The sequence below is a fragment of the Serinus canaria genome, chromosome 20 (assembly GCF_022539315.1).
Source record: "Serinus canaria isolate serCan28SL12 chromosome 20, serCan2020, whole genome shotgun sequence".
NCBI classification, from domain to species: Eukaryota; Metazoa; Chordata; class Aves; order Passeriformes; family Fringillidae; genus Serinus; species Serinus canaria.
In genome coordinates, this window is record NC_066333.1 from 11,994,888 (window position 1) to 12,009,940 (window position 15,053).

At 50.2% G+C, this 15,053-nt stretch overlaps 1 protein-coding gene across 3 annotated transcripts in view; it reads left to right on the top strand.

Moving 5' to 3' along the window:
• PMEPA1 (prostate transmembrane protein, androgen induced 1) overlaps positions 1 to 15,053 on the top strand; it is a 44,203-nt gene that overhangs the window by 11,786 nt on the left and 17,364 nt on the right. For 2 of the 3 annotated variants that reach the window (XM_018917395.3, XM_009093142.4), the window contains exon 2: positions 3,583 to 3,621. The exons of the other annotated variant lie outside the window; for it this stretch is intronic. In XM_018917395.3, the coding sequence (XP_018772940.3) occupies positions 3,583 to 3,621 (39 nt within the window). The remainder of the gene's footprint in view (positions 1 to 3,582; positions 3,622 to 15,053) is intronic. 3 annotated transcript variants of the gene reach the window in all.

Sequence of the window (15,053 nt, forward strand, 5' to 3'; positions counted from 1 at the left end):
TCAGGAGCCTGAGGAAGTGGAGGATATCACATTTTGACCTTGCATCCTCATATTAATCCTGATGGTTTTTCCTGTTTTAATATTTAAAGCCTTTCCATTCTTCTGTCTGGGGAGACAGAGTATTGGCTCACCTGGGTAAAGATTTGACACATCCTCTTTCAGAAAGCTCATCCCAAAGCAGGTTTTCTTCGTGGAAATCAAGGTGCCTTCAAATCCTGTGGCAGGAATTGGAAGAATATTTTTTTTATTTGATCTGTCTTCAACCAGTTAGGCCTGAGAGCTGGTTTCCTTTCTGGCTTACTAAGGTCTTGCAAGGATGAAAAAAATATGTTGCTTTCCTTTGAATCTCTTAGCCAAGGCATGGAGGAAAGCCTGGTACTGTAAGACAGGGTGGAAAAAGCTGAGATAGTATTTGCTGCTTCTTTGAAACTATCCCTTTTTAATTGTCTAAACAGCATTTCATAGAAAATCTCTGCTCTTCTCCATGTTCTTCCAGCAATATAATTCCATATAATCGCTTTTCTTTCTCTAAAAGAATAGAGCGTGATTTTTTTTTTTTTTTTTTTTTCAGAAGGGAGAAGGGATAAATTCCAGATGTTGCTGGGATACACTTTTTGCCTCTGCTTAATGTCTAGTGGCTTTCAGTAAATATACTGCAAGAGGTGGGGCTGGTGTTTTTATTCCAGGACAAATCATGTACAGCAAATCCCATCTGCTGATGGGGGGAGAGCATCTCTTGGGTGTGACCTGGTGGGCTTAGAGCTGATTCTGCCAGAGACTGAGGCTGGCCCAGGTGTTCCTTTGGGGTTTTTGCCCTTGGTCACTCATGGTCTTCATGCTGCCCTTCCCACACCACTGCCCAGCTCCTGCTCTGTGAACACAGGGCTCAGGTTCCTGGCATGGGAATTCTGCTCTAAACTGGCACAGGGCATTTTTGGGAACAACTCTGCTCTGCAGGCAGCCCTGGCTGGGTGAGGGCTGTCACATCCTCTGTGATGTGGGACACTTGGTTTAGCAGGACTCTTCTGGCAAGCCAGGCTTTTTGCTGCTGGTGTTTTAGCCCAGCAAAGAACATCCCTGTGCCCCACACCAGTGTGGGGCTGGATCCAGAAGCTGGGCTCTGCAGAAGGGCAGCCCTTTTCCCTCCTTTCCTGCTTTTCAGTGCATGCCATGCTCGCCCCTGCTCTGCAGCCTTGCAGGCTGAAGCAGCAGTGATTTTCCGGCATGTGTTGCACAGAGGCGTTGTGGGACCAACACGGCAGCTCCGTTCCCTGTTTCATGTTTTCACCTGTTTAGGCAAAGCACATCCCTGCTTTGTTGGCAGCCTGTTGGGTTGCACAAACAGTGTAAGACAAAACCACGAGCAGGTGTTGGTCCAGCCAGGGTAATTACTGGTTCCATGCTGCTGCTGGTAGGCAGAGAGCCTGAGCCACCCTTCCCATGGAGCTGTCTGGCAGTGCTGCGGCTGCAGAAGGGCTCCAGGCACGGCTCAGCCACTCCCTGGATCTCTTCCCTGCTGCCGATTGCATAAAAAAAGTTTATGCATATAAGGAGGGAGGGAGGAGAGCTGAGGGTGGCTCTGGTCAGGTTTAAAGCACCGACTTTATGTGCCAATTCTCATTTGCATTTAAAAAGTTGGCAAATGCATGGCTGAACCTAAAGGGCAGATGTGAGGATGGGAGAGGCAGGCGTGCTGAGAGAGAGAGGGGAGAAGCAACATCCCAAAATCTTGCCTGACTTCAGAGGGTTCAGGCTGGCTTCTCCCACACATCCCAGACCATGGCCAGACATCTTGGATGAGACGTGATGGGGAGCACATGCCCACACGTGCTCAGGGTGTCGTGCTGCATCACCCGGGCTGTGGAACAGGGAGGGGAGAGACATTGCTTTCTACCCTTTTGGAAATGTAGCCAGAGAAAAGCTGCTCCTGATCCAGACAGCTGCATGCACAGGGTCTTTTTTTCAACCTTTACATTTCCTTTGGACTCTCACCCGTTTGGATCTCCCAAGCCATTTTGGCATCCACTTTTTCTCAGACTCTACATTTTACTTTTGGGACTCCCACCCTTTTTGGCCTCCAGTCTTGTTTTGGCCTTTCACTCCTTTCCAGCCTCCCACCCCTTTCCAGGCTTTGTGCAGTGAGCTGGCTGAGCAGGAGGAGGAGGAGGTCCAAGCTTGTTGCCACATGTTGGTGTTTGGCTCGGCAGAATTCCTTTCTCTCCTTTCCTGTCACTCTCGGTGTCAGTGCCCGTTCCAGCAGGCTGGTGGTGGTGCTGCCCATGGGCCTGGAGGCTCAAGGCTGCCCCTGTGCATTCAGGTGACACCTCATGTGTGCAGGCCCACTTCAGAACACCTGCATGTGAAGCATCTAAATCAGCCTGACTTCCCATCAGTGAGCCCAGCCTGCGACACCCATCATGATTTAGCTGCTACAGTAATTTACAGCAACTCTCTGATCCTTAATCTTTACCTGGGATTAAAAAGCTGGTTTTCTCTGTCCTCCCAGGTGCATGGAAAGTAACTTTTTAAAGCTTTATTTGAGAGCAGTGATGTGCTGATATATCCCCTTGAGCCTGCTGTGTTGCGGCAGAGGCAGGCGCAGTGCGAGGAGCGGGCTGCGTGTCCGTGGCCCTGTGTCTGGCAGTGACTGACTCCTTTGCTCTTGGGTTAAAGGCCACTTTTATAGGCCAGTAGGACTCCTTACGGTCAGACTGCACTAATTAGTACCAATTAACCATTATCAGTGACAGACAGTTCTTACAGGCTTCATAAAAGAATCCTGTATGTGTTTCTCTGGCAAACCTCCTGCAGGATGCAGAGCTCCCAGCCAGCCCAGGGTGTCTCAGCTTGCCAGGCACTGGGGAGGATCCATGTCCTGTAATCCCTTCAGTATTGCAGGCAGTCACACAGTGATGGGTGAGAGAGAAGTCATGAGTTGTCTTTTGTTGCAAACTTTTTTCTGCTTTGTTCTCCTCACTTGAAAATACATCTGCTGGGCATTGCTGCTGGGGTGTTGTGCAAGATTTTGCTGCGGCTCTTCCTCTCCAGCGCTGCACAGCCAGTGCCCCCTCTGTGGGCATGGGGTGTCAGGAGACCCTGAGCTTTCACCAGGCTCAGCAGCATGTGGGGCTCAGCTCTGTTTGTTTGCAGAGGAGACAGGATGTGATAAACAGTCCTGCAGTGCCTTGAAATGCAGAGTGCTGCCCTGGGCCATGGACAGGCAGTCTGGCACTGTTGGATGTGGCAGGGAGGTCTCTGGGGTGGGCTGAGTGATCCCAGAAACTTCACAAACCTCTGTGAAGCTTTGGCATGCCATCAGGCGTGATCAGGAGAGCAGTCCTGGGGAAGCAGAGGAGAGAGGAACGGGACCTTGAGTGGCAAAAGCACATGGGGTCATTATCCGGGAGTGGTGGGACCTCTGGTACTGCTGGCCTGTGGAGATGGTGGGAGCAGGTGTCTGCTGGCCAGGGGAGCTCTGCCAGGACGAGTCCCCAGGAGGGGAGCTGGGGTGTGTGTGCAGCCGCTCGGAGGTGGCTCCCATCACTGACGGATCCTTTCTGTTTTTCTTTCAAATGTCTCCAGGCACTGAATGTTTAGGTCGCACCTTTCCAGGTAAACTGGGTAAGTGAAGTATTTCAAGAGTTGCCAAGATCTAATTACGAAGGCTGATTGCATGATTGCAGCTGCTGTACTGTAAACACCCCGGTTACTGCTCCACACAACGGGTGGGACATTGCCTGGCCCCGAGAGCAGCAGGTACCTGCTCCTCTGGTGCAGGGGGCGGATGCAGTGGTGTCTTCAGAGGCTGACTGTGCAAACCTGCTGTTCTTTGTCTGTCCATACCTGGCTGCACTTTGGTAATCCTGGATGGGATTTTTTTCCCTGCTGTTCAATGTAGAAATGTGTTCAAAAGCTGAGTGTCATTTTTAGCACCAGTACTCTTTCGTTTGCTGCTACTCTGGCAAACTGATGAGCAATGTTACATTGAGGAAAGAGACTTTCACTCTATTTTATGAAAGTAATTGACATCCTGCACCTTTTTAAGTCATGGGATGTGGGACTTCTGCTGAGTGTGGCCAGGGATGTTCATGTTCAGCACAGCCAAAACTGGGCTTTGAAAGCCCTGTTAAACCAGGCTTCTGGATTTGTGCTGAACCTGCTTACAAAAGAGCCTTTGAAAAGACACTGCTATAATGTTTATGGGTCTGTCAGTTTAGAGTTGATTTTGACAGTACCTCAAAACTAAGGTGTCTTTGCTCAAATGTGATGTCCCAAGCCTTCTGGGGAAGAACCAGCTAAATAAATTGTTAACAAGCGGTGAATGAATGATTTTAATAAATGACAAATCAATTGCTATAGAGCCTTGAAAGTCAATAGAGCTTATGACCTTGGCTTATAACCACACTCAGATCCCTAACATGCCTATAATGCTTACAAATCATTCATTAGGCTTTTATCAAGCATCAATTAGTAAAAGTCATAATCTAAAATAAGAGGAAAAAAAAAATTATTTCAGTTCCTTTATTTCGAGCCTGGTGGCACAATTTGATTGCACAGCAGGATAGCCCTTGCTTATGCAAAAAAGCTGTGAGACACCACCAGTCCCCCAGCAGCGTTACCGTTATCGTGGTGCAGACATGAGGCAGGGGAACCGCGGGAGCCTGAGCTGGGATCAGCCCTGGAGCTGGGACACTCACACCAGCCCGCAGGGAAACTGTCCTGCAGCAGCCAATGGTTGATTTACATTTATTTTATATTAATGCCTCAAGATCTCAGCAGATCAGGCGTGCAGGGTAGCTGTGATGTCCCAGTGCTCTGAGAGGCTGCTCGGGGTGTTTTCACTCCAGCAAAAGGTGTTTGGCTGTTGCTCCACGGTTGTAAAACTCACACCCGTTTTCTTGTGCTGTGATTTGGGAAAGCGTGTGAGCGGGGATGTGCTCGAGCTGTGCTGCTCTTCCTGCTTTCCCTGGTCTTCCCATTTTGTGTGTGTGTGTTTGTGCCTCAGGGACGGAGGCAGCGATGCAAGTGAAAACATGTGGTTTTCTTAGAATATAAATAACAGAAAATTAAGTATAATTTTTGTTTGTTGTCGAGTCATTCCCTGCAGTCTCCAGTTGTTTGCTCCTTTGCTGCACTCCTGTACTCTTTGGGTTTTTTTCATCTTACCGGATGGATACTGTTAGGAGTGTGCTGCAGGACACTTTAGTGATCTTGCTGCGGGGTTAATTGTGCGCCCAGCTAAGAGCTGTGCTTGCAGACATCAGTGCATGCCCAGGCTTCTGAAAGCCCGGCCTGCCAGACGGGGCTGCCTCTATCAGACAGCTTTTTGCCTCGCCTTTGTTGTCTGGGTCCTTGTCTGCAGCTCCAGCCTGGGCGAGCATTCCCAGACATCGCCACCTCCACCACCCGCGTCCTCCCGGAGCGTCCTGGTGCTGCCTGCCGGGCCAGAACCCCAGGGGGAGATGCCCCTGCCCATCCCAGAGAGATGCCTGTGCCCATCCCTGTGCCACCTGGGATAAAGCCCTGCACATGGTGGGTCAGAGCACCAAACCTGGGCAGGGAGCAGCGCTTCCTCCCACAAGGGAGGTTTGGTTTTCACTGAGCTTTTTTTCCTAGGTTTTTAAGGTATTCCACCATCTCCTTGGTAACTCCTGGGTGTCTGTGGTGTGGGTGTCAGGCTCTTGGATTCCTCTAAATGACTTGCAGGTTCCTCTTGTGCCTGCTAAGAGGGAACAGTTTGGCTGAGGTGCAGTCTCTGCCCAGATCTGTGCGCTAGGGCATGGTTAGGCACCACTGTCCCCCCTCCATGGGGAGTAAAAGAAAAGGTGCTGCAGTTTGTGTTAGCTCTCCTGCTTCTCACAGAGGGTGGCTTGGAAATGGGTACAGAGGGGGAAGGAGAGAATGCCCTCAACAAATGGCTATTCATCTTATTTAGGAGATGCATTCCTTGAACTCTGTAAAATCAAAGGGCAGGGTGGAGGGTTTACACCAAGCAAAATTCACATAGCTGAACATGTAAGTACATGAAAATATGTGATTTCTTAAAAGTTTGGGTGAATTCTGGGAGAAGCTGGGTCATGCTCTGCATTCACTGCAATGTGAAAATGCCAGTGTGCACCATTCTTTATTTTACTGTTGTGGGTTTGGGCATTTTGTTATATTAGTCTTAAATGCATTTGTTTCCATAGCTGCACACTGCTGATAAAAATCCCAGTGTGGGATCTCTCAGTCTCTCAGTGTATGTGCACCAAAAATAAATCCCAGGCAGTTGTCAGGAGATGAGCTGCTGCCATGGCAGGTGCCCTGCTGAGGCTGCAGGTGTGTGGCATCTTGCTGTGGTGTCCATCCACTGTCCTGCCACAGCTCCTGGCTCTGTTGGTGCCTCAGTAGTCCCAGGGACCTGGAGCACTTGGGGAAGGAGTCGCCATAGGACTGGGGTAGGAAGCAACAGAGGCAGGGGAAGGTGAGGTGTGCTGGTGAAGGATTGGCCTTTGGTGGCTGCCAGGATACTGAAACTCTACTTGTGCTCTGAATTCCCTGTATTCACCATCAGCTGTTTGTAAATCACCTCTCATCAGAAGGAGGTGGGGATTTAATAGCTGTTTAAACGATCTCAGTTGCTGGGTCTGGTTTTGCTTGGTCTCAGGCTGTAACTCCAGAGCTCTAGCCTGGAGCTGGCAGAAGGAGGTGGGATCCCTGGAGCTGCCTGAGGTGGCTGCTGGCTGTGCCCAGGGTTGCAGTTTCCATGTGGAGCGGTGCCACTGGGCCAGTGAGTGTCACTGGTGCCCAGGGTGCCACCATGGGTCATGCTGGTTTTACATCTGTACAGCTGGGCTGGAGCACATCTTCCAGCTATTTACCTTTCCTCCAGGAGTAATGGAACAAAAGGGTTTTGTTTTGCCCAGAGTTCTGATCTGTGGGTTCCCAGGTTTACCTGTGGCCCCACTCTGTGCTGGGTGTGCTCAGGGCAGCTGCTGCTCCTGCTGCCTGTGCTGGCATGGTCAGGGCACAGCCAGGGCGTGGGATCACCCCAAAACCTTATCCTGAGGGCACATGAGGGTGGTTGGCTGGGAGTGCTTCCCCTCCCTGCTCTGCCAGGGGTGTCCTTAACCACCCCCCCCTCCATGATCTCTCTCTCCTTTAATGCATCTTTTTAAGTACTGGGTAATAGTGTTTTCTTTCTGGCAGAGACAAACAAGGGCTTTTAATAGGTCTTTTATTTTCTCTTTGCGCAGTTCCCTGGCAGTAACCTGCCATTAGCTCCAGCATTTATTTAGGGTATTTGTATTTTTTATGTGGGGACCTCAACACTGGGAAGCCAAGGGGTTTGATCAGGGTCACCCAAGAAATATGTGTTAAAGCTGGGACTTCAGCTTTTTCTGAATGCTGATGTGACCTCTAGGCTTGGCAGACAGGGAACTTCTTGGTTTGTCCCCTTTTAACTGAGCCAGACAGGGAAAGCAGAAAATAAAGGCTCTGTGGAAGGAAGGATATATTTCAGTTTTGCTCTTTCCTGTGAATCCGCGCAGGGCTGGGATCGCAGGATCTCCGTGTTCAGGAGCGTGGGGATGCTGTGCGCGAAACACACGGAGGCAAAGGGAAACCCGGGGCTGGAAATCTGACGGGCTCCTTCACCTCCACGGGTTCCAGCAGCGCTGGGAGGTGGAAGCTGCCCTGCAAACCCTGCAGACCGTGTGTTGGGGTGGAAGGGTGGGCTGTGCGTGCCCCCTCCCCCGGCAGCGGTTCGGGCGATGCTGCGGCTGCAGCTGGGGCTGCCTGGCTGCTCCTGCCCCGCAGCGCCTCTGTGCCCGCCTTGTCTGAGCAGCCCCAGTGTGCCGGAGCACAATGCTCCCTTCACTCCCCGTCAGACTGGAGGTCTAGACGCTCTCCCTGCCTTTTGTTGTCAGGGTCACAGGTTAGGGAGCGTTCCCAGCTCCTTTTCCCTCCGCTGATCAGGGATCGCTGCCCGCATGGAGTGCTGCGCCGGGGCACCCCTCCGGAGGGAGTCACCCCGCTACCCAAACACACTCAGACTTAAAATTATTGTGGCAGCTCCCAGAGAGAAATGTGCTTTTGAAAGGCAGTCGGGATCACCCCCACTCCAGTTCTTGCCGGCACAGATGCTCAGCTGACACCAGCTAAATAGAAACCTTTTAGCTCTTGCCAGTAAGTCTGGAGCAAACTGCCAAAAAGCATCGAGGACCAAGACACAAAACGAAGTCAGGCCTGAGCAAAGTACTTGCAAAGGAAGGATGGAACTGATGTGTTCTGTCTCTTGATCTTTAGCACATGAGGTGCTTCAGTCTCAGGGTTGTTTGTTTTTTTTTCTAAATACAATGGTGGCATTCTAAAGGTTTTCAGATAGAAAGTAAGTCCCCTAGCTACAAAGGGAAGGTTTTTCCCTTAGTGCAGGCTTTTTTAGCATGAAGCATTTGTGAAAATTTCCTTCCCCCTTAAAGACCAGTTTGGCCGAAGGAGACATTTTTAATAGCTTTTAGACATATTTAGAGATGGAACTTGAACCTGTGATGTTGCCCCTGCCCCAGCCCACCCTTGTCAGCCTTGCCCTGGCCCGGAGGTGTCTCTGGGCTGCAGTCCCTTGTCTGGAGAAGGGAGGTGCAGAGGAGGAAATGGTTTGATAAAGAAGTTAGGAACAACTTTTTTCTTCTTCCTGGCAAGAAGACATAACAAAAAATTGGCAAGTTCATGCTTTTTAATATTGAATTAAAATCTATTAAATAGTCACAAGAGAGCCAAACCCTGAAATTGCTGTTAGGCACTGCTCTTGGTGAAGTGAAATGCTTCTGGATCTGGCTCACTTCTGCATGTTGTGTGTGTGTGTGTGTTTGTATCATGTGTGAAGAATGAGTCTATGAAGCTCAGATAGAGGTTTTAAATAGAAATAATGCTGGCAGCTCTTTCTCCCTGAATCCAGGGCTATTATGTGTCTGGCTCTTGCCAACATGAATTGAAGAGGAAGTTCATGTGAACTCCCTGGCTGATTTGACAGCTGCACAGCCATGGTGGGTTCAAAGCCCAGGCACTGTTGAGCAGAAGTGATGACATTTTTGGTGTTTCTTCTTTTCAGAGGGTAAGGATGGACCTTACCCTCAGGTAAGGGAGCCTGTTTCCCACCCCAGTCCTGGCACAGACAGGGACAGGCATGTTGAGCAGTGGTGGTCCAACTTCTTCCCCAAAGCTTTATCCGTGGTCCAGATGCTTCCACTCTCAGGGGAATGTCACTGATTTGTGCTTGCTGGGGGACATGAGGGGGACACAGGCCATCCCACCGGCCGTGGTGGAGACCACGGAGCCCCCAAACCTGCCCCTGTTGTCCCTGTGGGAATCCTCATGCACCTGTGTGCAGTGGGAGCAGTTTGGGGTTGATTCCTCTGCAAACCCGCAGTGCAGTGAATGATGCTGCTTGCACGGGGCGTGGGGGGAAATAATGTTAAATTAAACTCTCCGTAAGGGAAGAAAAGCATCCAGCCCCATTCTTTACTGCTCGTTTTAGTAATTTCTTCCAGATAACCTACACATCTGTGTCAGTGCAATTAAAGCAGAAATTCTGTCTAATGAACAGTTGTAGCCCTTGGGCTATTGCGGAATGAACAATGAAGTTGGAAACAGTCTTATTAAAATAATAATTAAGAAACAAGGGTTGGGAGACAGAGGGAGGTGCAGATGAGGTGGTGGTGGGATATCATAGGGTGAGGAGCAGAGAAGAACTGAATTCAGGCTGGTTCTGGACTTCCAGGGGTGCCTCCCACCATGACCCTCCCCTGTAGAAGGGGCTGGGCAGTGAGGTTTGAGCAGGAGTTGGGCACAGGATCATGCCAAGGGCTTGACCATGGTGCTTGGTCATGCCATGTCACAGCAAGGCAGTCTCTCGGGCCAGTCCTGCACTGGGGTGGAAGTGTTGGCCTGGGCTGGCTGTGGTCTGGCCCTGTTGTGGCAGTGCTTGCCCTCCTGTTTAGCAGATCAGTTATTTTGCCTGTGTGTTTTATTTTGAGGTTTTTTCATTCTTCAACAATTGGTAAAGCTCAGAGAGGAAGGAGAGTGTTTCTTGTGTTAGACAGGATTGTATTTTGTTTTGTTTTTTTCCAGGAAACCATCCTTTCTCAGTAAAAAAAACCAACACTCTGCACACCCACATAGTTTGCTTTGACTTTCTTTTCTTTTTTGCATTCCTGAGGACTGGGACTGAGCAGGCTCAGCTGTGTCAGTGATGGGGACTGGCCAGTTTTTCTCATGTGATGCAGTTTATTTTTTTGTTTTTAAGTAAATAAAAACAAAAAAATTCCTTTTCAGTGTTATTAACCCTTGGGGTTATAGTAGTGTTTCTCCAGGAGTCATCATTTTATGCCAATAAATCAGTTAAAACTTGGAGCTGGCTTTTTCAAACTTAATACACTCCTATTTAGAAATGCATGTGCTGCAGAAAGCCACTGACATCTCAGATTAATAAAATAAATTAAAAAAAAAAAAAAAAAGCAAATGCCATAAAAAAAGAGGCCAGACAAATCCCACAGGAATGATACATTGGACTGATTTTAGTGGGATTTATATCTATGAGCTGTGGGGGTTTTGTGGTTTTTTTTTTTCCTTTTGAAATGGTTGTGAACCAGAGTGATTACTTATCATTTTCATTTTAACTCCATCTGACAAATCGTTTTAGATGGAGAAAGCAATACTGCGTCTTTAAATGGCTACTCTGTCAGCGCATCTTGCAGGGCTTTAAATGCCCTTTGTTATCGCAGTCTAGACAGGACGCAGGCGGAATATTTGATATGTTATAAGGCAGAGATGTGACAAGGTTGAATTAATTTACTGGCTTATTTAAAGCTGAATTTCAAAACATTTTTCCTTACAAACTCGTTTTTTTCCTCTCTCTATCCTATATTTTTTTTTTCCAAGTTCGTGCAGTATGTTTCAACTGTTTAGACTGGGAGAGGAGACATTGGCTTACTGCAGCCTGCAGTACTTTAATTGCCCTTTTTATGACTGTCTAGACATCATGCAGATGCATGTTTGTGGTGAGAAGACATTTCCCCCTCTGGTTATACGATAGTCTGAAACCTTTACATTCCCTATCTCCTTACCCCCTCTGCCTCGGAATGCGCTTTACTCCCTCCATCCCTGAAAATCACTTTTCCCCTCAGTTTTATTTTTTTGAAGGACACTTCAGCCCCCGTTTTCCTGCTCTTTTCCACATGCTGGTGTGGCAAACGCTTCGTGGGGATGGAGGTGTGAGGAGGGGATGGCTCTCGGGTGTCCCCTCTGCGGGGGTGTCCCCGCAGTCCTGTCCCCGCCGTGGGTGCGGGTCCCCGTACGAGCGAACGCATCGGCGGGCTTTCAATGGGTGCGGAGTTTTAGTTATGCAAATCGATGCATTAATTAACCCCGTTGCTATAGCTACTGCTTTATTGTTAAATGCAGTGAAAAGGGGACAGGCTGTGTCCATGGATAATCCTCCCGTCGGGGCTGTGCCCTCTCCCGCCCCGCCGAGCGCCCTGCGCCCGGTGCGGGGCAGCTGCCGCCCGCATCCCGCATCCCGGCGGGCAGGTGGCGGGGCAGGGCCGGCCCCAGAGCGGCCGGGATGGGCCAGCCGGGGCTCCACCGCCTCCCCCCGAGCCCTTTGTGGGGGCTGACCCGGGGGTCGGCTCCCCGCAGCCCCCCTGCCCCGTGTATCTGGGGATGGGATGGGGGAGCGGGACAATGGGGCGGCAGGAGGGACGCAGATGGGCCGGGATGGGGATGGGGATGCTCGGGGGAAGGGGTAGAGCATCCCGGGATGGGGATGGAAATGATCAGGAAGGGCAGGGATCCCCGGGATGGGGATGGAAATGCTCGCGGATGCAGAGCACCCTGGGATGGGGATGGAGATTGGGTTTCTTGGGGCTTGCAGGGAACTCCAGGATGAGGATGTTCAGGAAGGACAGGTGACCCCAACCCCCTTCTTGGCCCCAAACCCCATCTGTGCCTAGCCTTCTCTTTGTGTGCACCCTAAATCCTGCACATGCAGAACCCCCCAACGAAACAGACTTCCCAGCAGATCTGCTGTGGGAGTTAAAACCTTTCTCAGGCTGTTGCTGCAGCTGAGGTGGAAGTAAATTTATTACCTTTAATTTTGTCAGATTTGGGGCGGTTGTACTCACCTCCCCCATTCACTCTGGTGTGTGTGTGTGTGTGTATATATATATATATATATCTATATATATATCTATATACAATTTTTTTTCACAGCTCTGTGAGAGTGTGCACATGCATTCTCTCCCATCTGGTGGTAGCGACCAGTTCAGACCAGTTCAAGAACTGAACTTGAATCCTGCTGTGACCAGACACAGTGTGCCTTGTCTGGGCATTTGCATGCATTTTGCATATTTTTTCCCTGCAATGCATAATTTTGCCTGTAACTTAAGATTGTCCTTGTTCCCTGGGAGTAACTTGCCTTGTGAAAGGTCACTCCTCTGGCGAGCGGGAATGCAGAGTGGCACAGATGATAACTGGGTGCTTGGGAAGAGGCAGAGCAGGGAGTGCTTCCCGTTTTTTGGCTCTGGACCGTGCTGAGGAAATCCGGTCGCAGTTCCAGCCCTGTCATGACCTGTGTGGCTTTGGCCAGCTTGCTCAATCTGGGTTTCAACACCCGTCTGCGAGCCAGGGCAGCCCCTGTGGCACTGCTGCCTGGGGCTGCGTGTCCTGGAGCCCCTGGGGGAGCTGCAGCCTCAGGACAGGGGCACGGCAGGGGCCCAGCACCGTTCCCAGATGTCAGGGGGCTCCTTGGGGATGTGCTGGTTGATAAGTGAGGGGGTGTGAGGGAGCCATGCTGGTATGGAGTGGAAATGCTGGAGGAGCACAGGTTACTCAGCTACAATTTGGGGTGTTTTGTGGCTTTTCTGCGCCTGAGTCATGTCCCTGAGCAGGATGCTGGGTGTGAGTTGATGGGTGTTGTGCTTGTGACAGGGAGGCACAGGCACTGCTTCTCTCTCCATCTCACTCAAGGTGCCCCCTGCATGAGCACTGGTCCCACAGGACTTTCTGGGCACTGTGACAGGGGCTGGGTGCTGGCACTGGGGCATCTGGAGCTGCTTTGGGCTCTGACAGGGTCATGGCTGAGCACACTGGGAATTGACCAGTGGAAGGTTTCCCCAAGAATAAGTGGAAATGGAAAGTTTCTAGGGGACAGCCAGGGCGGAGAGACACCTGGTGAAATGCGGTGTATCCAGCATTTGTTCAGCTGGGAGAGGCTGTGGTTGATGCTGATGACATCCACAAACCCCCATCTGCACACCCCCGTGCCATCCCCTGTGCGCTGGGGTGTCCCACACCGAGCGGGACAGCCTGTGCCATCTCCCTGCCCCGCTCTGCTGCCTTTCTGTGTGCAAAGCAAGTGCAGCCTGCTGTGTCCTCGTGACCTCCAGCATTCAGGACGCCTCGTTGTGCTGGGCTGGGTGACAAATGCATCCCATATTCCCGGGTGTCCCCGCGGCAGCAGGAGGAGGGAGCAGCTCCGGCACCGCTGGGTGATGCGGCGCAGTGGATGCAGCTGAGGGAGGCTGCAGGTGCCCTGTCAGTGTGAGGCAGCTCTGTTGCAGTGGGAGACAGGGCTGGGAGGAAGCTGGAATCAGAAACCCAATCCCTGTAATTGCCATTTGCTTTCTGGAGAGGGGGCAAAGCCCTCCCTGCATGGAGCACTTGCTCTCCTTGGAGCGTCCGCGTCTGGCAATTTGTCTGTCGAAACAGATGTGGGCAGCGACAAACATCTATTTCTATAACTAGAAACAAATTTGGTAATTGCCTCTTTCAACAGGACTTGCTCAAGCAGGAAATGAAATTCCTAAATGGCAGTTAGCAAAAGTATTTATAGCTAAGTTCATAAATGAGATGTGCTTTCCTTTGTCATGAGTTTCTGCTGGGTGGAAGGAAAAAAAAACCTCTACAGTAGCAAGCCACATATTGATCAGGAGTGTTTCCAGGGTATACGAAAATACTTATTTATTAATGTGTTTATTTTTACTGGCTGTTCGAAATAGCCCTGACAAACAAAACCTGTTTGGTCTTTCAGGGTCAGCTGGTGGGGTTTGATCCGGATATTGTGTGCTGTGTTTTTTCACTCATTATTTAGTAGATTTATTTTTTTTTTTTTCTGGTTCAGGCTATTTATGACTGCAGATGGTAAAATCTTGTTCTTGTGTCCCTCTCTCTTGGTGCTCTTGTTCAGAGGGGTGGGTGATGTTCTGCCCTCCCCCCTGCCCAAACATCATCCAGGCCTGATGCTATTGTGCTTCCTCTTGGGAAGCAGGAGGTGTTTTGGACATTCTCAGCTTGGTGGGGGCCATGAGCCCTGCTCAACATTTTCTAGTGAGCAAGCAAATTTACCTATCTTTTAAGTGCAAAATCAAAATGACTTTATTCTTTTAATGCAGTTCAGCTGTTCTCACCCTTGGGAGTAACTTCAAAAGCCATGTACTCCTTCCAGTCATCTCAGTGGGCTGGGATCAGCCTGACTGTGTGTGAAATACCTGGTCTAAAAATCCTGGAAAAGGGGAGGGTGAGAGAAGTAGGCACAGAGAAGAGAGAAGGGGTTGGCATATGCAAGATTTCAGAGTCAGTGTGTCCCAAAGAACCTTGTTAGTTCTCATTGCTCTGAGGGAGCTGTTTCATGTCTTCAGGAGTTTCTCTAAACAAGTGTCTGGCTGACAGGTCTCTGCTCAGAGCCCAAAGTGTCCTGGCTGACAGAGCTGCTGACCCCAGCTCTCACATTTGCCATTTCCCTGTGAAAGCTGAGTTCTGCCATGCTGATCCTGCCTCTCTGGCCCTTGGATGTGTATCCCACTCCCTGAAGCTGCCATCGAGCCATGTGAGCTCAGGAAGGTCATCTTCTGAAAACAGGCCCAGTGGTGCAGCCAGGACAATTGCTTTGGTTTTAAAGCACTAAAAAATGTTCTGAGGCCCAAGCAGTCTGATATTTCTATGACTATTAAGCATGAAATAAGGCTGTTTCCTTTAAAACAAACAAATCTGGGAGTGGGGGAATGAGGCCATCATTTGCC